Source organism: Phodopus roborovskii, unplaced genomic scaffold, assembly GCF_943737965.1.
Source record: "Phodopus roborovskii unplaced genomic scaffold, PHOROB, whole genome shotgun sequence".
Classification (NCBI taxonomy): domain Eukaryota; kingdom Metazoa; phylum Chordata; class Mammalia; order Rodentia; family Cricetidae; genus Phodopus; species Phodopus roborovskii.
Window position 1 is genome coordinate 11,613,735 of NW_026125059.1, and position 20,446 is coordinate 11,634,180.

At 44.6% G+C, this 20,446-nt stretch overlaps 2 protein-coding genes across 3 annotated transcripts in view; one reads left to right on the top strand and one right to left on the bottom strand.

Annotated features, from left to right (window-relative positions):
• Stau1 (staufen double-stranded RNA binding protein 1) overlaps positions 1–10,995 on the top strand; it is a 35,351-nt gene extending 24,356 nt beyond the window's left edge. Inside the window, 9 exon segments of the mRNA XM_051186057.1 lie at positions 1,012–1,110; positions 4,733–4,945; positions 5,357–5,500; positions 6,154–6,300; positions 7,293–7,368; positions 7,546–7,865; positions 8,339–8,461; positions 9,049–9,134; positions 9,704–10,995. Coding sequence (XP_051042014.1) covers positions 1,012–1,110; positions 4,733–4,945; positions 5,357–5,500; positions 6,154–6,300; positions 7,293–7,368; positions 7,546–7,865; positions 8,339–8,461; positions 9,049–9,134; positions 9,704–9,719 — 1,224 coding nt within the window. The 3' untranslated portion in view covers positions 9,720–10,995.
• A 4,060-nt stretch (positions 10,996–15,055) lies between these two features.
• Positions 15,056–20,446, bottom strand: part of Cse1l (chromosome segregation 1 like) — a 40,243-nt gene continuing 34,852 nt past the window's right edge. For both annotated transcript variants that reach the window (XM_051186068.1, XM_051186076.1), the window contains exons 19-25: positions 20,231–20,439; positions 19,608–19,705; positions 19,429–19,514; positions 18,997–19,078; positions 17,816–17,962; positions 16,976–17,207; positions 15,056–15,576 (exon numbers count right to left, since the gene is read on the bottom strand). In XM_051186068.1, coding sequence (XP_051042025.1) covers positions 15,487–15,576; positions 16,976–17,207; positions 17,816–17,962; positions 18,997–19,078; positions 19,429–19,514; positions 19,608–19,705; positions 20,231–20,439 — 944 coding nt within the window. In that variant the 3' untranslated portion in view covers positions 15,056–15,486. The remainder of the gene's footprint in view (positions 15,577–16,975; positions 17,208–17,815; positions 17,963–18,996; positions 19,079–19,428; positions 19,515–19,607; positions 19,706–20,230; positions 20,440–20,446) is intronic.

Below are 20,446 nucleotides of genomic sequence, written 5' to 3' on the forward strand. Positions count from 1 at the left end.
GCTGATGAGGCACAATGCAAAGAGCCCTGTGTGGGAAGGAAGCACATTGTGGGGGGAGGAGGGGAGCACTGCTTGTAGACCCAGAAGAAACGGGTGTGTGGTTCTGGAGTGTGCCTGGACGGCATCCGTAGGTTAGTGCCAGGAGCTTTGCCTACCTACTTGACCTTTATGGGTTTGTGCAGCTCCCTTGTGGGTGGGTCTTCTGGATGAACTAAGCTTACTGTAAAGCCTGGCTAGCCCTGCCACGGCCTGTTAGCAAGTTCAGCCAGGAGTCCTGTTAGGGCTGATCCTGGAAGGACAAGTTGATAAATTTGGCAAAAGAAAGCAGCATTGTGAAGCTAGCAGCTCTGGCCAGGTCCAGGTCTGCTGGTGCTGTGTTGGGATAGCCCCTCCAGCTTCCAGAATGTCTGCTGAACTCTGTAGAATCCATGTAATCAGCTCAAAGAGAGGTGGCTTGGGCCCTGACCCTCCTGGAGGACTGGTACCAGGGTGGACTCTGCCTCTGCCCTGGTTTAGGAAACTATTGGTTTGTGCCTCGGCCTTTTGCCTGCTGCATCGTTTGTTTGCCTGCGCTTGGGGCACTCTGTTCCACTGCATTGTTTACGAACGTGATTTCCAGGGCCTCTACAGTATGTATGCCTTACACCTACCACAAGAGGGGTCTCCCTCCGACTGGCTCTGGTGCTGTTATGGCTTATTACAGTAAGTTTACTAGCTGCATTTGGACAGTGTTTGACATGAGGCTTAAGATTCAATTTGATGTGGCCTCCATCTCTAATCCATTGTTAACTCTAGAGCTGAGGTTCAGTGACTGTAGGTGGCTTGACCAAAAGTTGGCTCCCCCCCTTTAATTTTTTTGTCACTGGGTAGCGTTGGCTGTCCTGGAATTTACTCTGTAGACCAGGCTGGCCTTGAACTCAGACTCCTTCCTCTGACTCCTCTGACTCAGATTAAAAGTGTGTACCACCATACCTGGCTCCTCAGAGTTGACTCATAACAATTCTTCTGTAGATGAATGGAAGAGAATTAGAAGAAGAAAACCTCAATAAATCAGAAATAAGCCAGGTGTTTGAGATTGCACTGAAGCGGAATTTGCCTGTGAATTTTGAGGTAAGCCTATTTCACATGTACTACATTGTTTTTACCAAATCCTGTCAGCATTCATAATTGGATCAACTTTTTCTTAATATTGGAGTAGCACTCATGACTCTTCACACTGATGGCGCAGACGTTGTGCTCAGGAGGGCAGTAATTACTATCTCCTCCTTGAGCTCCTTACCCTGAAGTGTCTGAGGGTCTATTTGAACCTAGGGAAGTGAAATGTGCCATGGTTGTCTTCACGTCTACACCATAGCACTCAGGTCCCGTCCCTTCCCTTGCTCTGCAGAGCAACTTCACCTCCCAAATAGTATGTCTCTCTAGGTATGGGTCAGTCAGAATTGCTGTGACAAATACCCAAGAGGAGCCAGGAGGGCTGGTTGGATTTATTTTTTGTCACAAGAGTTTCTCTGTTTAACAGCGCTGGCTGACCTAGAACTTGCTTTATTGATCAGGCTAGTCGAACCCACAGAGATCCACCTGCCTCTGCCTCCCAAATGCTGGGGTTAAAGGTGTGCACCACCACCTGACGAAATCTGATGTTCTAAAAAAAAAAGTAATAGGTTGTTTCTCAAAATAGAAAATAAAGTATATTTTAGTACATTTCTGTTGCAGACTAGCCCTAATACAGTAGCAAAGAGGAGGGAGACTTTTTTATTTTGTATGTTTGATTGATTTTTTTTTCTTTTTTTTGGGGGGGGGGTTGAGTTTGCCTTTTGAGACAGGGTTTCTCTGTGTAGCTTTGGATCCTACTCTGAAACTCTGTAGACCAGGCTGGCCTCACACCCCTCCAGAGATCCATCTGCCTGTCTCTGCCTCCAAAGTGCTGGGATTAAAGGCATGTGCCACCACTGCCAGGCTAAAGGGAAGGTTTTTCTAGATATGAGGGAGAGAACAGCCAGAGTCACCTGGAAGATTCCAGAGCAGGGAGAGAAAGCAGTAGACTGAACATGGCTGGCAGACTGGGCCTGGCCTGGAAGGGAGAGAGAGGAAAACAGAAGCGATATAGCTATAGCGGGACTATAGGAGAAAGGAACAGCTGGGGACAGAGAAGCCCGTGAGGTGGAGAAGTTTATAACAGGCACTGTGATACCGAGGGAGCCTGGGAGCCAGCAAGTGTGCTAATAGGCACCACAGGAAGCCATTTGTCTCTCCTGCCAGTGATAGGGAATGGCTCCTTGTGTTAGAGAGGAGCTGGCTTCACAAGTCCCTGGTGAATGCTGGCTTTTGGCTAACTACCAGAATTTGGGGAAATGGTATTTCCTTTGTTACATGATAGGTAGCAAGAACCTTTAACCATGAAAGTGTTTTGCCAGACCCCAAAAACATAAACTTTGTTTCTTAATGAATTATTGTATGTGTATAAGTGTGCCACGGCACACATGTGTGAGTCAGGACAGCTTTGTAGCAGTTTTCACCTCCTAGATCAGACACGTGCTCACACTTGCCCAGCAAGTGCTTTATCCACCAAGCATCTAAGTGACCTACCCTCCTTTTCCAAAGCAAGGTCTCTTAATGGTATCCCTGGGACCAGTTTAGCTAGGCAGGCTGGCTGATGAGCCCCAGTGATCCTGTCTACACACACACACACACGCACACGCGCGCGCACACACGCACACACACACACACACACACACACCATTACTGTGATCCTAAGTGACACACAGCCTGGTTTTCTGTCTGAGTGCTGGGTTAGACACAGGGTTTCCTTTTGTGGCTGCCCTTCACCTCCTTAGCCTCTAGAGTTTGTTTTCCATGTGAAGCTGCTATCTTGTAGACTATTTTAATTCTGCATTTACAGTGATCCCCTCATTTTATTTCATGAAATGCATGTCTTCTCTTTCATCCCATAGACAGATTGGGTGACTGTCCTATGGCCTGGTGGGGCTCACTTTCCCACCATGGGGCTTTCCTCCCAGACCAGCCTGTGTGAGAACTGTCCTGTTGCCTGGTTTAGAAACTAGAGCCTCCTGTCTTCTATTGGGGAGGCACCATGTGGCTGGAGTGGGAAGGAGATATTGCCCAGAACAACAGGGCTAGTTGCTGGGTGGAAGCTAGGTGGGAACTGGATCCCAGACTCCCTGAGCTATCCTTGTAGGAAAAAGGAAACATGCCCTTTCTTCAGAATAGTAAGGCGTGAAAATGCAGCTGTAGACAGGAGGAGCAGGTGACCACAATTTTAGGAGAGGGTGTCTGGTTCCCCGAATCTCTGCTCAGGCAGCCCTGGATTCCTGTTAAGCTAGTCAGCTATTTGTACTAGTCACTGCCCTGCCTAAATCTCAGAGCTTTTTGGAGCCTTTTATTGTGGTGGCATCTGGGGATTAGATTACTTCCCTCCCTCCTCCACAATCACACTTGCCTTTAGGAATAGGTAGCATTCCAGAGACAAGTCAAGTAGCCACCAAAGAGAAATCGTCAGGGTGCCCTCTAGCGGTGGTCTTGTATGACTTTTCTCTTTCTGTGATAAAAACACCATAACCAAGGCAAGAAGAGTTTGTTTCAACTTATGCTTGCAGAGGAGTAGGAGTCCACTATGCAGCAAATGGGTAGATGGGGCTCAAAGAGCAGGGTGCCGAGAGTTCACATCTCCTCGGCAAACATGAACAAGAGTGAACTGGAGATAGGGTGAGGTTTGGTTCTCTCAGTGCTTGCTCACAGTGATCTGTACTTAGTACCTCCTTGACCTCCCCAGACAGTGCCACCAACTGGGGACCAAGGGTATTCTAGTGCCTGGGACTGTGGAGATATTTTCATTGAAATCAGCACACGAGTGGTAATGTGGGACCATTGTGGTACATCTGTAGATGGTGTCATTGAAGGATTTCTATGGAGTAACTGTCCGAGTCAGAAAGGTCACAGCCACATCCACTGGTAGATTGAGCATGGCCTGCCTTTTCTGTTGCATGTGGCAGATTGCCTGGTCCATGCTGGATTCTCAGAACGTATTGCTAAATAAATGAACAATAGCAGTTAATTTCTAGTCAGATTTTGAGTATAGAGGGGCCAGGTGGGCTGTGAGGTCAGAGTGAGCCAACAGCATTCGTATTTGGTCTGAGGATGTGAGCACCTCTGCCCCCCAACCCCTAGCTATTTCTTTGACAAACTTTGTTTCCTGAACATTTTTTTTTAAACTTTGTTTTTTTGAGCTTGGTGTGTTAGAAGGCTAGTTGAATGGCTCTCATTCTGAGGGACTAGATTCAGGATGTGTATCTTTTGGTGGGGTCCTCAGAGCATCCTGCAACACCACTGTCTGGGGTGGGGTGTTGTCTGTTCCACTTTGTGTAGGGCTCTACATTGGTTTAGGGTTCTACAATGGATATGATCCTCAAAGGGAGTCTTTCTTCCCTTGGGACGCAGGACCTTTTGGGAGACCCTTCAAGCTTGTACCCTTGTTCCCAGGGTGTGGGAGTTAGTGAGATTACCAGTGTCATCTGTGGGGGTGGGAATCACTGACAGTCACCTGAATTTCCAAGCCTCTGCTCTATTGTAAATAAAACCTATCTTTTCCTCTCCCCTTGATATTCTGCACCTGTGTTCACATGCATTACTTTGAAGCATGTGTGCAAAGCAGTGTGCCTTACCACTTTTAACAAGTGTCTGTCACGCTTTCACTCAGTCTTTCCCTCTGACACAGGTGGCCCGGGAGAGTGGCCCACCCCACATGAAGAACTTTGTGACCAGGGTTTCAGTCGGGGAGTTTGTAGGGGAAGGAGAAGGGAAAAGCAAGAAGATCTCCAAGAAGAATGCAGCAAGGGCCGTGCTGGAGCAGCTGAGGAGGCTGCCGCCTCTGCCTGCTGTGGAGCGAGTGAAACCCAGAATCAAGAGGAAAAGTCAGCCCACTTGTAAGGTGAGCGCCTGTATGACAGGGTTGCAGTGTTGCCGTGGCTGGGTTAGAAGCCTGGTTGCTGCCCAGTACCACACAGGGGCAGTGGATGCTTTACAGCTTGAGTAAAGATGAGAAGAAACACATCCAAGTGTCAGGTTCCTATGGGGTGGGCATCATAGCCTGCCAGTCTCTTTGGAATGGGTGGGGCTGTGTGTGTGTGTGTGTGTGTTGTCTCTTCATTTACTGTGAAGACATTACTTTGGTGTTTTCCCCTCACAGTGAAATGCTGAGGGCAGTTTTCTAAGACACAGAAATCATCTCAGCATGATCATAAAGCATGTTCACTTTTTACAAGATTTGATTCTGAGCCCTTATACCAGCACTGTTTGTCTCCTGTCATCTGCTGACATTTCTGCACTGTTTGCTCTTCAGCTACAGACAGCCCCGGATTATGGCCAGGGGATGAATCCTATTAGCAGACTGGCACAGATCCAGCAGGCCAAAAAGGAAAAGGAGCCAGAGTACGTGCTCCTCACAGAGCGAGGCCTTCCACGTCGTAGGGAGTTTGTGATGCAGGTGGGTTGGATGTAGCAGTGGGTAGCCCTTCCCCAGCCATGTCAGTGTCTCATGGTCCACTGGTCATTAAGGTGAGGTGATGTTGCAGTTCACTGGGTGGTATATGCATTTACTTCTCAGTACTCTTGAGGCAGAGGCAAGAGGTAGGTGTATCCCTCTGAGTTTGAGGCCAGCCTGGTCTACATAGTGAGACTGTCTTAAAACCCAAACACAGAAACAAAGGCAAGAAACAAGGCTTGTTTTCTAAGAGGAAGTTGAAACCTGCAATTTGCCTAGGCCAGGGAAGGAGTCCTGCTAACCCTTTCAGTTTTTTGGCACGGATTTTGATTTTAGCAGCCAGACATCTGTGGTCAGAACAGCTTTAATGGAGTATGCTGGAACTTGTCCAACAGCCAGCACTCAGAGTGGTGTGGGAGGAGGGATCATTGTGGTTAGATCCCTGTCTTTATTTTCCATACAGTATTCTTTATTGTAGATTTTAGATATTTCTAACTTGAATGTGGCCATCACAGCAATGGTTTCAGAATCAGGCTATGCAAAACACTTTTTACCATCCCATATAGCAAAGTCATCCCTGGGGCTTTTGGCAGCATACCAACCAGTTCCTGTTCTGTCTTAGATGTTCAGTCACAGGTCTTTGTTGTTTTCTGCAGGTAAAGGTTGGGAATCACACTGCAGAAGGAGCGGGTACCAATAAGAAGGTGGCCAAGCGCAATGCTGCTGAAAACATGCTGGAGATCTTGGGGTTCAAAGTTCCCCAGGCGCAGCCTGCCAAGCCAGCACTCAAATCAGAAGAGAAGGTGACTGCTGGGACTCTCACTGCCAGGTGGCCTAGCTCCCTGCATGGGCAAGCCTGGGGCAAGGCTTCATCTTCCCTGCAGTAAGCAGCCTGCCCCCTGGGGTTCGTCCATTTGATAGTGTTTGCAGGAGGGAAGTTTCCTGTCCAGTTCACCGTGTCCCACGAGTGGTTTGGTTAAGTTTTTAGTGTCACTGTGGGCTGGATGTGCATTTCTGCAGGATGTCCTGTTCTCTCCTGATAAGTAGTTGGGATTGGCATCAATACATATGACTATCATCTGTGCTTCAAAGGGGTGTGCATGACGTAGTTTTTGCTCTTATGGATCTGGCTTTGGCTTTTCTGGGACAAGATAGCATTGTTAATAAAAGGCTAAATCTCTATATAGTACAGATTGAGAATTCTCCTGTGAATTGTTAGTTGAATATTACTCTGCAGAGTGGTCAACAGGATTCCAGGAGAATATCAGCTACTATTGGTGACTCCAGTCATTGTCTTGTTGGGGTACACTAAAGTAGGACTGAGTCTCTTCTGAGCTTTGCCATTTCATGACTAAGAAACAGCTCCCACTGTGCCTGCAAAGTCAGTAGCTGGGACCCAGATGTTCCATATGGAATTTACATAAACCTGGGTTTGGCTTTCAGATTTCCTGTTGGGTAACCCTGTAGAACTTGTAATCACACTTGCCTTGTGTCTGATGATTATGCACTAAATGCCTCTTTGTTCTTTGTGGAAGTATCATTTCTGGATATTAGTTCTAGGTAATGGAAGGCACCTCTCAGCACCAGTGCAGACCCTATTCTCCCACTGGTCTGAACACTTTCAAGCCAGCATTTCCTGGTCCTTGGCACAGAGCCAGCTCTCCATTCATGATCTGCACCGTGTAAATGCCATCATGGTCAGGCATGAGAGCTTATGTGGTGTGGTGGGTGCGGTGATAGAATGCACACAGTCCCCAGTGCTTGTCCATACTCACTGCCATTTTTCTTTCTTAAGACCCCGGTAAAGAAACCAGGAGACGGAAGGAAAGTAACGTTTTTTGAACCTAACCCTGGGGATGAAAATGCAACTAGTAAGTGAGACACTCTTGATCCAGTGTTGTCTGGCTTTGCATGGTTCTTCTGTGCCTGAAGCACCACTAGCCACTGCCTTCTAAGAGCTTGTATGTGCTTGGATGGTGAAAAGAGCGGCACTGTAGCTTCTTACTTAGGTGGTTGGGTGGCTGTGGTGACCTGTATGTTCCTTACAGGTAATAAAGAGGATGACTTCAGGATGCCTTATCTTAGCCATCAGCAGCTGCCAGCTGGAATCCTCCCCATGGTGCCAGAAGTTGCCCAGGCTGTTGGGGTTAGTCAAGGACACCACACCAAAGATTTCACCAGGGCAGCTCTGAATCCTGCCAAGGCCACGGTAACTGCCATGATAGCTCGAGAGTTGTTGTACGGGGGCACCTCGCCCACAGCCGAGACCATTTTAAAGAGTAACATCTCTTCAGGCCACGTACCCCATGGACCTCGCACAAGACCCTCTGAGCAGCTGTACTACCTTTCCAGAGCCCAGGGATTCCAGGTAACTGTTTGCCTTTGTATGGTCATCTCTGGGCCTTTAAGTCAGGTTCTTTCTGCACAGAATCACTTTTTTAATACATGCAAGAACCCAGGTTCTATCCCCAGTCCTACAGAAACCAGAAAAAGTGAGATCATATGCTTTGTCTAAGAGATTGGATGTATAGTAGTGTGGCTCAGTGCAGGAAGCGAGAAAGACAAGGACAGGTCTGGGGTGTGACAAGGTGGCTCATTGCATCATTGCATGAAAGTTCATTATCATCAAACCCAGCAACCTTGAATTTGGTTGTTGGTGGAAAGAGAACTACAGCAAGTTGTTTTTCTTTACCTCCACACACAGCATACCATGTGCCACACACACACCTAGGGTGTGAGTAGAGTAAGAGCTATGACAGGTGTATAGGGAGAGAAGACACTCGGAGGATTCTGGGCTGAGGTCCACATGGCTGGTGGGGGGGCTGTGCTCTTCTCCCTTAGGTTGAATACAAAGACTTCCCCAAGAACAACAAGAACGAGTGTGTGTCTCTCATCAACTGCTCTTCACAGCCACCCCTTGTCAGCCACGGCATTGGCAAGGATGTGGAGTCCTGTCATGATATGGTATGTGGGCCCCAAGGTTGCTGAGAGAAGCTGTCTGGGTCCCTGCACATTGCCTTGTACAGATTGTTAGTGGTCTCAGGAAGAGGGGCGCAGCTCTCCTGTATGTAACCTTGTGAATGAGTCTAAATTCAGCCCCTATTCTGGCAGCTGTAGAAAGCCCCTCCCATGCCAGTCTGTTCAGGTAAAGTTAAACCCCAAAAGAGGAGTCTGTACACATGAACTTTGTCACTGGATGGAACATAATGCCACATAGAGGTGACACCTCTGAGTTATGGGGAAACAGGAGTTTTGTGAGAAGTGAAAAGACGAAAGGAATTATGTACTACCTGAGGAAAGTTGCAGTTTACATTTTAGCTTGGTGGTGGCGGTGCATGCCTTTAATTCCGGCACTGGAGAGGCAGAGGCATGCCTGGTCTACAGAGTGAGTTCTAGGATAGCCAGGGCAATGCAGAACCCTGTCTTGGTTGAGGTGGGGACAGGGGATTCAAACATTGGGAGGAAAAAAGTCGCTATCCATTTGCTGATGTTTCTCACTAGCAGTCTTCGATCGTTCTCTGTAGCTGACTTCCTTCCTTCTACCCTTCTAGGCTGCACTCAACATTTTAAAGTTGCTGTCAGAGTTGGACCAACAGAGCACAGAGATGCCAAGAACAGGAAATGGACCAGTGTCAGCGTAAGTGGGCATATGTAGTGTCAGTTCACGGAAGGCAGCAGTGTCAGAGAGTGAACATGTGCAGCAAATGCCACCATTATTGGTCTACTTTGAGATAGCATTTTCCTGAACTGCAATCTGGTTTTAACCCCTGAAGAGCCCCTCCTTGATGTAGGTTTGAGAATAAGGAAAATATTCACATTATTTTAATGATATGATAGTACATCTTGCCCTTATTCAGTGCCCACTCTTCTCTTGACCACTGAAAGAACTGCAGCCTATCCTTTGTTTATGGAAATAACTCTTTCCAAATGCTTAATGGTGATGCTGGGGGACTAAACCCAGGGCCCTTGGGTTTAGGCCAGGGCAAGTGGTCTGCCATTAAGCCGTGTCCCCAACCCACTGTCGTTTTCTTCCTTTGTCAGACACAGAATACATGTAAAATTCTTTCATCACTTTCTCATTACCAGTATGTTCTGGGATGACTAGTATCAGTTCCCACAAAAGGGACTGTAAGTTTGCAAGCTGCATTTAGTTAGCTTTAGCCCTCATTTTAATGTTCTTGCCTTTCTCCCCCCCCCCCCTTGAAGGTGTGGGAGGTGCTGAACTTTTCCTGGCCACGAATCACTATAAAACCCAACATATATACTGAAAATACTGAGAACTGCTTTGAAAATTTGGAATTTCTGATAACTCCAGTGGTCCGAAACATGGTGGATAAGAATGTGGCAGCGGTAGTTACGAAGACAAGAGACTCCAGGTGGTGGCCTTGGTTGTGCTGGACTGCTAGTGACAATGCTGTGCTCTGCCATCCAGCAAGAGAGACCAGCCCCACCCATCACCTCCAATTTTTATATTGTGATAAAAGAGAAACAGAAAGCATTGCCAACTCTCATGCTGGCTCATTCAGATACTTTGGACAACCCTGGACAGCCATGCCAGAGAGGCCTTAGAGTGGCCCTGGAGCTAAAAGCACCAGAGAAAAGCCAGTGCTTCCTGCCCCACACAACTGACGCGGCATTCTCAGCCTGCCACACGTAGCACCCACCTACTCTAACCACTGCTTTCTCAACAGTGATGCTGTTAGTTTAGTTTCATTATTTCCTTTGGTTGATATGACACTATATAATTTTCATTTCAGTTTCTCAGTTGCATCTACTTATCTAGCAGTTTAGAAACTTGTCCAAGACAGATGCTATCAGTCTTATAACTGGCAAAGATCACAGCCCTGTTTGGTGATGCATCTGAGCCCCTGGCTTGGCTAGACAGTTCTAGACTTACCAGAATCCTTGATACCCCTTCCCCTTGTATAAATTGGACAGCTTAGGAAATTTAAACTTTAGGTGATCAAAAAGATTTGGTCCTTTTTATTTTTAAGCATTAGACTTAAAAATGAGCCCCAACATTTAATGTGTCTCTTAAGGAGGTAGCTTTTGATCACACTACAGGACATCACCTGTGGGTGCCTGCAGGCTGGTGTCCCTGGAGTGCGTAATGCAGTCAATTCCAACCTCCTTGAAGGGAAAGGTGACAGGTTTCCTGGTGCTGTGCAGGTGTGTACAGACACAGGAAGCAGCTAGCCCTGGTGGAAGCATTGGCACCGCTTCCACTCTTGGTTTAGCTGGAACCTTTTCACCCACGGAATGTAAGTAAACTAAGTCATTGTCAATAATAAATGGTGATACTAAAAAAAAATTTTTTTTTTTTTTTTTTGTTAATTTATTTTCAAGTACCACTGCTTCTAGATCAATACCTTCTGGTTCATCAAACCTCCCCACCCCCCTTAAATATTTGTAATGCTTGTGATTCTCTCTGGGCAAAATCTGAAGATCTAAAAATTTCTTTATATTAAACTATTGATCAATAAACAGCTACCAAGAAAGTCTTTTTCCAGCTGAGCAGTAACTGAGTGAGGGAAGGGCTGGGGCAGCCTGGGGAGTCAGGCTGACAGTGGCTGAAGATTAAAATAGGAGTGTACTTTGTGTGTGTGTGCGTGGTTATTGAGACAGGGTTTCACTGTGTAACAGCCTTAGTTTGCTGTCATGCAACTTGCTTTGTAGACCAGGAGAGATCCGCCTGCCTTCTGAGTGCTGGGATTAAAATTGCTCACCACCATGATGACAGAGAATTTACCTTTAAAGGCTGCATGTACACTTGGCTGTGGAATGCATGCAAAATGTAATGGCAAGTGTTCAACATGAAGTGAAATGAGATGTGTTAACCTTCAAAAAAACAAAAAAACCTGCCACAAACCAGTAGTTCCTCTTTGAGTGCACACAGATTATTACTGTGGACCAAGTATCCCAATACAGGAGCATGCAGGGGCCATTCTAATTCAAACAAACAGGGCTTACAGGAACACAGGTGCATTGCCACCTGAAGAAAATCTAATCCTTCCCCCAAGTAACTATTACCTGCCTATAGATCCTCAGGGAGTGGTGGGTGGAGCCTTTAGAGCCTTTCCTCCTAAGTGGCAGGTCCATCTTCTGCAGCAATACCATTTCAGAAAAGGCCACTTTAGCATATCCCTCTCCTTCAGGGCTTACAACCTCCTGCTTCTGCTGCAGATGTGTTTCATGGTTCCAGATAAGCTAGAGAGCATTTGAGATTACATTTTTAAAAAAAGATTTGCCATTATGTATGTTTGCACTCCAGTGGGGCATGGAGCAAAGTACCTGATGCATGTGTATAGAGGGAGGGGCAGAGGTGGAGGGGAACCTAGGTTCAGTTCCCATCACATATATAGTGATTTACCTGTCTATAACTCCAGTACCAGAGGATTTTATCTGGCTTCTAAGGACACTATACATTCTCCACACAAATTTATCTTTGTGTGTGTGTATATATATATATTCCCCCCCCCTTTTTTTGAGACAGGGTTTTCTGTGATAGGACTGACCAGCATAATGATTAACATATTTACAGGGTGGTGTCAGCACAAGCCTTTACAGAGGCAGGCAGATATCCTGAGTTTGAAGCTTACCTACCTGGTCTGCAGAGTGAGTTTCAGGACATCCACAACTATACAGAGAAATCCTTTCTTAAAAACAAAGCCAAAAAACAACAAAGGAACCCCATTATTTGAGTCAGGGTCTTGCTTTCTATCTCTAGCTGGCCTTGGACCCCCTGGTGATTCTCTTGTCTCTCCTCTCCAGTAAGGTATATAGTGACAGGCCTGTCAAGATAAAACAGGAAGTAGATTTTGGACTAAATCCTTGTTTCCAAAGCAGAAGTTTACAGACTGCTCACAAGATGGCACGGTTGATAGAGGTGTTTGATGCCAACTCAGATGACTTGAGTTCAATGCTTAGGATACATATGGTGGATGGACAGATTGGATTCCACAAGTTGTTTTCTAGCCCCCATACAGGTGCCACCACACATATCCCTGCCCATAGATGTAAATAAAAAGTAAAGAATGTAGTAGTGAGGAAGATGTAAGGGAAGCAAAGTTGGAAATGCTTGTAGAATGTGGAGATAGGGCAACTTCACTGCACACATGAAATGGTTTGCACTATGCGCTAAGCATATGATCTGTAACATGAATACTCATCATTTTCCTTTACCAAAACAGCAAAAAAAAAAAAAGTGTGAAAGTTTCTGAGTTTGACTTTTAGCAGCATAAAACAAAAGACAAGAACCAACCAATGAACAACAACCAAAAAACGTCGATGAAAGAATGCCATGAGTGTAGGGTTAAGATCAGGGAACTGGAGTAATTCCACCTTCAGGAAATGGAGAGGACCAAGTGTAAGAATGCTGCTGAAGTAAGGCTTAGGATGCCCTAGTGTGGAAGTCCTGGGCTATGCTATTGGTCTAGGGCAAGGGCATCGCTGGCTATTGGCTGTGTGCACTTGATGGAAGTGCTATGGGCGTTGCCTTATCTGAATGATGACATCATGGCGCTGACAGGTGAGCTGCTTGACTATCTGGTGTCTAGGAGAAAAATATAGCAAAGTGCAAAATTATCAGGGTAGGAAGCTGTCTCTGGGGGTAAAACAATTACAGCCCCCAAAATGGGGGTGGAGACACGATCACAGGTTCAGCCAGTCACACAGAAAATGACCAACTCTAGGTTTAGTGGGAAATTGCTTCAGGACATTTTTTTCAAAGAAAATACTTTTGAAATTATTTAAAAGTCTGTTTGTACAGGAGTGTGGGGGTAGACAGGTGCCTTTGTCCTGCCTCAACTAGATGATGGGAGAGACTTAGTAGACTTTTGGGGGAGGGGGAGCTTTCCCTCTGTGGAGCAGATAGGAGGGGGGAAAGAAAAAAGTTCCTTTGTGCCGAGCGTTGGTGGGGCACTCCTGTAATCCCAGCACTCGGGAGGCAGAGGCAGGTGGATTTGTGAATTCAAGGCTAGTTTGGTCTACAGAGCTAGTTCTATGACAGTCAAAGCTACAGAGAAACCCTTTCTCAAAAAACAAAGTCTTCTTGCTAAAAAGATACTATGAGGGACACTGACTTTACTCTGTATAGTAAGGCCCTGGCTTGGGCATGTTGGCCAGGTGGGGGCCATGGCATCAGAAACATGGGGTGGTAGTGGTCAGTAAGTGGTGAGCCTCTACTCAGAGCCTGGCCCCGGCCTCCACCAACATACACGCCAAGGAAGGACCAGCAGCTTTCAGTGCTGCTTCCCCACAGCTTCTCTGCTTCCAGAGCTCTTGTGTGCATTAGTCGTCTTTTAGCCTTTGCCAGGAAAGCACAATCAAGATAGTCGTCTTTTAGCCTTTGCCAGGAAAGCACAATCAAGAGGCCAAGTCACCCGTTAGAGTTGATAGCCGGTGTAGACTTAACCCAAACCACCACTAACATATTTGTCTGTGTTGTTCCCCAATCCCTGCCATGCTAGGGAAGAAGCAAGGCAGGGCCTTGTGCAGGCTTCGTAAATGCTCTACCACTGAGGTATAATAACCCTAAGCCCTACCTACCATTGCTTTGCCATATCTTTAAAACCAGGATTTAAAAACTGTATTGAGAATGGCATAACAGAATGTTATCAAAACAACATGGGAAAATTGGATGGCCTAATGCCATCCCAAAATAGTTCCTTCTGCTGTGGTGACCCCCAACCATAAAATTACTTTGTTGCTATGTCACAACTCTTAATCTTGCTACTGTTATGAACCCAAAATGCAAATATCTGATATTTGATCATGAAAGGCGTTGAGAACCATCCAGCTGAGTACCATCAGCCTAATGGGTTAAGGCACTTGGAGCCACGCCTGATAACATGAGTTGACTCTTGGTACTTCGACATTAGGAGAGAACTACACAAGTGCCGTGATGCCCATGTGCTCACACACATGTGCTACAAATGAAGCGCAATGAATATACAAATGAACATGGCACAGTATGGAAAAACACTTGCTGCAACTCTGGGACATGAGTTTCATCATTGGATCTGGCATAAAAAGTGGGTGGCACAGTCCCCTAAGCTGCCTTCTGACCTCCATAGGCGCTCCAAGGAATAGCACACAAAATAGACAAGGTAGCTGGTAACCAAGAGTCAAAGAAAGCAGCAGTCTCCCTGTTGCCAACAACCCGAAATCACACTTGCTCTGTTTACAAAGATAAACTGAGTAAGGAAAAACTGAATTTTATCAGGCAGTTCTGAGTGGAACCCACTGTCTCCCACAACATTGCTGTTGCACCTATGCAATCTGTGCTCCAAGACCCAATAGCAACACAGTGACAATCACTAACAAACTTTTGTAGACAAGCCTCAATTTTGTATGGATAGCTGCTTTGCTTATGGGAGAAAAAAACAAACAAACAAACAAAAAAAAAACCAACCACCAACCAAACAAAAAAAAAAACCAAACCACCAACCTAAGTATAAATCATTAAAAAATTAGGAATTTTATGGAGGGCAAAGTGGAAAAGACTTCAGGAAAATCTTCATTTTATCAAAGCACCAAAATCCTGTCCTGCAGATGCTCTTAGATACACATTTTGGGTTTTTATTGCTGATTACAGACTTTAACTATGAAATGTGCACTGCTTGGAGAACCGACACATTTCCAATAAAAGCTTAAAGAAACAACAGTACAAAGGACGAGAGAAATATGAGCTTCAAAACAAAAGACTTAGAAACAGCAGTAAGTCTCCACAGTCAAAGTCCAAACCGTGCAAATGCTCAACACAGACCATGGCCATAACATGGCATTGCAAATACTTGTCCCATGAAGCCACAAAGAGACAAGTTACCAGTTATGTTGATGATCAACACAAACACCTCATTTGCATACAGCAGTATTTACTATCCTCTGTAAGATGGAGTTTGTGACTGTAATGTTTGAGCAGAGCTATGCTCGAGAGTCCACATGGTTCGTAGAACCATCCTGGGCCCATGGGGTCAGGAAGAAGCCGTTCATAGCAGAGTCACGCTGGCTGCCTGCAGGTAGCCCTGAAGGTACTGCAATGCTTCTGCGTTGAGGCTTGTGCTCACCATCGAGGGAACCTGTAGACAGAAAACATAAGGAGTTGGAGACTCCTATGCACACACAAAAGGGTCTGATTTAATGCTTCCACCACGTGGGGGAGGGCAGCCAGTCCCTGTTACCATCCACAGGAGGAGGAAATAACTCAAGGGACCTCATACTTTGAGAATGGCTAGGTTTGGGATAGGTGAGTAAAAGGTACTTGTGTGGGCAGAGGTACACTTGCCACCAAGCATGATCACCTAAGTCTCATCCCCAGGACTCATTCAGTGGAAGGAGAAAACTAACAGTCCCAAGACCTCTACAAATGTCTCAAAAAAGAAGGTAGATGGCCTCTGAAAAAATCCATATGGCCTACACATGCATGCACGGATGTACTCACGCACATACACAGTAGACCCATAAAAAAAATTACTATTAGGGGTATTATGGTTGTTAAAGATTATTATTTCTTATTGTCTGTTTAAATAGGGTTTCTCTCTAACAGTGTGTTCTCTGGCTGTCCTGCGACTCACATAAAGACCAGGCTGGCCTCCAATTCACAGAGATCTACCTGCCGCTGCCTCCTGAGTGGATAAAGAGTTTTTATGTTCTTTTAGTTTATGGACAAGATTCTTGTTACATATCCAAGGTTAGCCTCGAACTGACAGCTACCCACCCATCTCAGCTGGGATTACAAGGGCACACCTACTATTCGTGTGTCAAAAGAAGAATTTTTACTGGTTGGCAAACCCCAATTAAATACTTATATGTGCTTTTTTTTTTTTTTTTTTTTTTTTTTAATTTAGTATACAGTGTTCTGCTGGCATGTATCCCTGCAGGCTAGAAGAGAGCACTAGATCTCATTACCACCATGTGGTGCTGGGAATTGAACTCGGCACCTCTGGAAGTGCTCTCAACCGCTCAGCACTATCTCCAGGCTTTATGTATACTGATTCTAAAACTCACTACAGTGAACAAATAAAATAGTAATTGACAAAATGTTGGTAATTATCAGCATACACCAGGGTTTGTTATACGGTTTCTATGCGTGGAAAAACAAAACAAAACAAAAAACAACATATAGTACAAAGACTCTGCAAGACTAGCTAAATGCAAGTAAATGGCCAGTATTAGACTGAATCCATGAACTATTATTTAACTTCTGAGTATTTTACAGGGTTTTTTTTTTTTGTTTGTTTTGTTTTGTTTGTTTTGTTATTTTTCAAGACAGGACTCTGCGTAGCCTTGGCTGTCCTGGAACTCGCTATGTAGACCAAGTTGACCTTGAACTCAAGAGATCCACCTGCCTCTGCCTTCGAGTGCTAAGGGTGTAATCAACCACATATAGCATGTTACAGTTTTTAAAGTTCATTCTTATCTTATAACTGTCCAATGTCAACCCCAAGAATCAGAGTCCGTGAAGGCACGGACACTTACCCTTCCAGGACAGGCAGTAGACAGTTTGTGAAGTGACTGTGCCAGGTGGATTTTCGGGTTGTTCACCATCTGCCCTACAGGGTCATGTTCTTTTTTACCAGCAAATGCTAGTTGTGAGAAGGCAGTCTGGTACCCTGGTGTATCTTCTATGTCAATAAAATGCTCTTCATCAGGAATAGTGTCATCTTCAGGTAACTCAAAAAGGCCAATGAGAGACTGTAACAAAGGAGTCCTGGATTGGACAAATGAGAGAAAAACACAGGAAATTATTTTTTAAGAGTCAAACAAACAGTCTGGCATGGTGGCTTATGCCCCAAATCCCAGAACTCAGTAATAATCTGTCCCAGAATACAATGGCTAGGAAAACACATTATCAAATAAGCTGCTTGTTGTACAAGGCTGAGCACAAGGGATTCCTAGTATCCATAAAAAAAAGATAGGCAGTATGGGAACCTGGGTGGGATCAGCAGCTTCAGGTTTACCAAGAGACAAAGCCTCAATAAAGAGGTCAACTCAGGATGTGCAAATGAAACCAGACGGGTATATGGCCACACGAGCACATAGCAAGACAAAACCAAAGAGAAACCCCTATGAAACATAAACTGTATAGCAGTGTAAGTCTGTAATTGCAACTGGATTACTCAGAAGGAAGAGGCAGGAGGAACAGAAGTCTATATCACAGACTCAGAGATCCCCTAGATCAGACTCTCCAAGGATCTATAAGCACTTTCTCCCTTTAAATTAAGAATCAAGGCCTAGCCCCATCCACCAAGAGATACCTGGTCAGTTCTGCAGCCATAGAAGGATACTGTTCCCACATTCTCAGAAGGGATTACTCACCATAGTTTGGTGTACTCAGTGTCCATCATTGGCGGACATTCAGTGAGTAATTTGGTTATGCCAACTGCACAGATTTTTTTCTCCACATTTCCAGATACCTTTTGAATCTCTGGAATAATGATTTTTTCCAAAACCATTCCAAACATCCTATTAATAAAAGCAAAACAAATCTACTCACTATCAGACAAGTGAAGTAATTAGATGTTATTTCTAGTCAGTGATTTTGTATGAGTGAAATAAAGTACGACTGTCTCATCCAACTGCTATAGGATCTTGATTAACACTGCTTTGTTACTGTAAGCCTTCTATAAGAAAACCTTTGCAGCTTTTTGGGGGCAGGGCAGAAGAAAGAAGAATTATACGTTTAAAATGTTATTAAAAAAATGTTAAAAAATAATTTTTTGAAAAGGCTGTTCAAGAAATTTTTGAAAAATTAACAGAGCTAAGATACAAAAGCCAGAGCACCTGCCACTGACATAGACCAGTGTGAGAGCTCTTGATTAGGAGCTTGCATCTTTCTTAAACATCTGTAAGCACATAAACGCTAACAGTGCATTTGACCACTTCCTGCATATGAGTTATTAACAACAGCCTGGAAGTAAAAACTCATGTTCTAAGTGATGCAAAATCCTTATTCTTTATGTACAGAAAGTGGATCAAAGGTGGGGCCTTCACTGCCTTGCACCAATAGTACAGGCTTTGCAGTGCCCCACAACCCATACTACTAGGAATTGTATTTTCTTGTACTACTTTACAAGATAATTGATATTTAAAGTCAATCTGTACTGTTTTGGGATATTTTCTCACATGATTCTCCCTCTAATAGCTGTCCTCTATCTCTTCTCTGTTAGTCTCCCACTGCCCTAAAGGTCACACCACTAAACACGTTCTTTGCACGAACACTACAGACTCTCTCATCAGGGTCATACTGCTGCCCTTGCACATTCATCCAATGAGCTACTATTTCTGAGAGAGTCTTGTGTAGATGATGAGCTTTGTGCAGAATGCCAGGAGACTTTGGAAATGAGGACGTGATCAGTTTTTCTATGAGCAGGAACGCTTCTAAAGCCACCAAAAAGGATCCCCAAACCAGAACAACAAAGCCACCCCCATACCTACACCCACACTGGTTTATATAAAAGTGGTCAAATAATCTGCTTATAAACAAAGCCACAACTTACTTTGGTTGTATGCCATCAAATATTTCTTGTAATGCTAATGCCCCATACTTAATGCAATATAAGTTGATAAATACTAAGAAACCTGTGGAAAGAAGGCAAAGTATTAATAGTGGACTTCACTGAAATTATAAGGGATTTCTCTTGAAATCTGCCAGGGGAAATCGATGTATCATCAGTTTAACACTTGCCTCCCAAACCTCCAGAGACAGAGGTCCCCTTGTCTGTATTAGCTACACACTTCCACAGTACTGTTTCTACTGAAACGTGTTTCTCTCCCTAAACTGACATAAACCAAACTTTGGAACATAATGCATTTCAAACTTAGTACTTGGGGCACATACATTTTTTCAGATATTTTATATGTAACATTATGGCTGATAAAAAGTTTGCCCACCACTAGACTCTCAAAGCATTTCCAAACGAAACACTTACTCTTGATAAACTTGGTGGTCTTAGAGTTCTGCAGTCTCTGGAACAGTAGAATGAAGATCTGCTTCCTGTATTGGTCAACTGACTCACTAAAGAACAGAAGAGAAGCACACATCAAGCCAGGCTTTTATGAGCATAAAACATAATCCATGCTTCAATACACAGAGGTTAATGTGACTCACGGAGGCATGTGCTCTATTATGCTGTTGAGAAGATAGAAGCCTTGGTGATCATTTGCTTTGGATGCAATTAGCTTCTGGAAGACACCCAGTAACCCAGGCTGCAACAAACCAGATCAAACAATGAGCATTCCAAGAGGCAGAGGGATTGACTACTATACAGGCTTAACAGGCTGCTAGTATGAAAACTGCCCACTACTTAACAGCCTTACTCTCTTGCTCTTACTGGTGGACTGAGAATTATTTGGCAGAAGCTACAAGGAGCCAAAGATGACTTTGCCTCCAATACCCAAATGCTAGGATTATATCTGTGTGCATGCAACCATGCCCAGCCTTTTCTAGCTCTTATTTCTGAACTGTAAAAGGGTTGAAGATGACATACCCTATTACTATAATAAGCTATTGAAGTTAAATCATTGAAATTAACCTATTGGCTCTCATTTTTCCACTATAAACATAATAAGCAAATAAAAGCTGGTATCAATAAAGTATACATTACCATTCCTATTAACCATCTTATTTTATGGAACTTAATTATTTTATGGAGCAAATCTAAAAACCCTGCCACCCCTTGTTTTAGCAAATGATCTTCAATAATTAGTTATTTAAAAATAACCGTGACTCACAATTTTGTCAGCTGCAGCACTTGCTATTGTACTTGAGCCTCGTTCTAAGAATGCCTGAAGCAGCCTCACTAGAGCAGGGATGTTTCCCGTTCTTTCCCAGAGCACTGGCTGAAGGAGGTGAGGAAACAAGGCCATATATGAAGATGGGATATCATTTTTGTGTGTTTCCAGAAGCAAAGACATCACTTGAAAAACGTAGGGGATAAATTCTGTAGA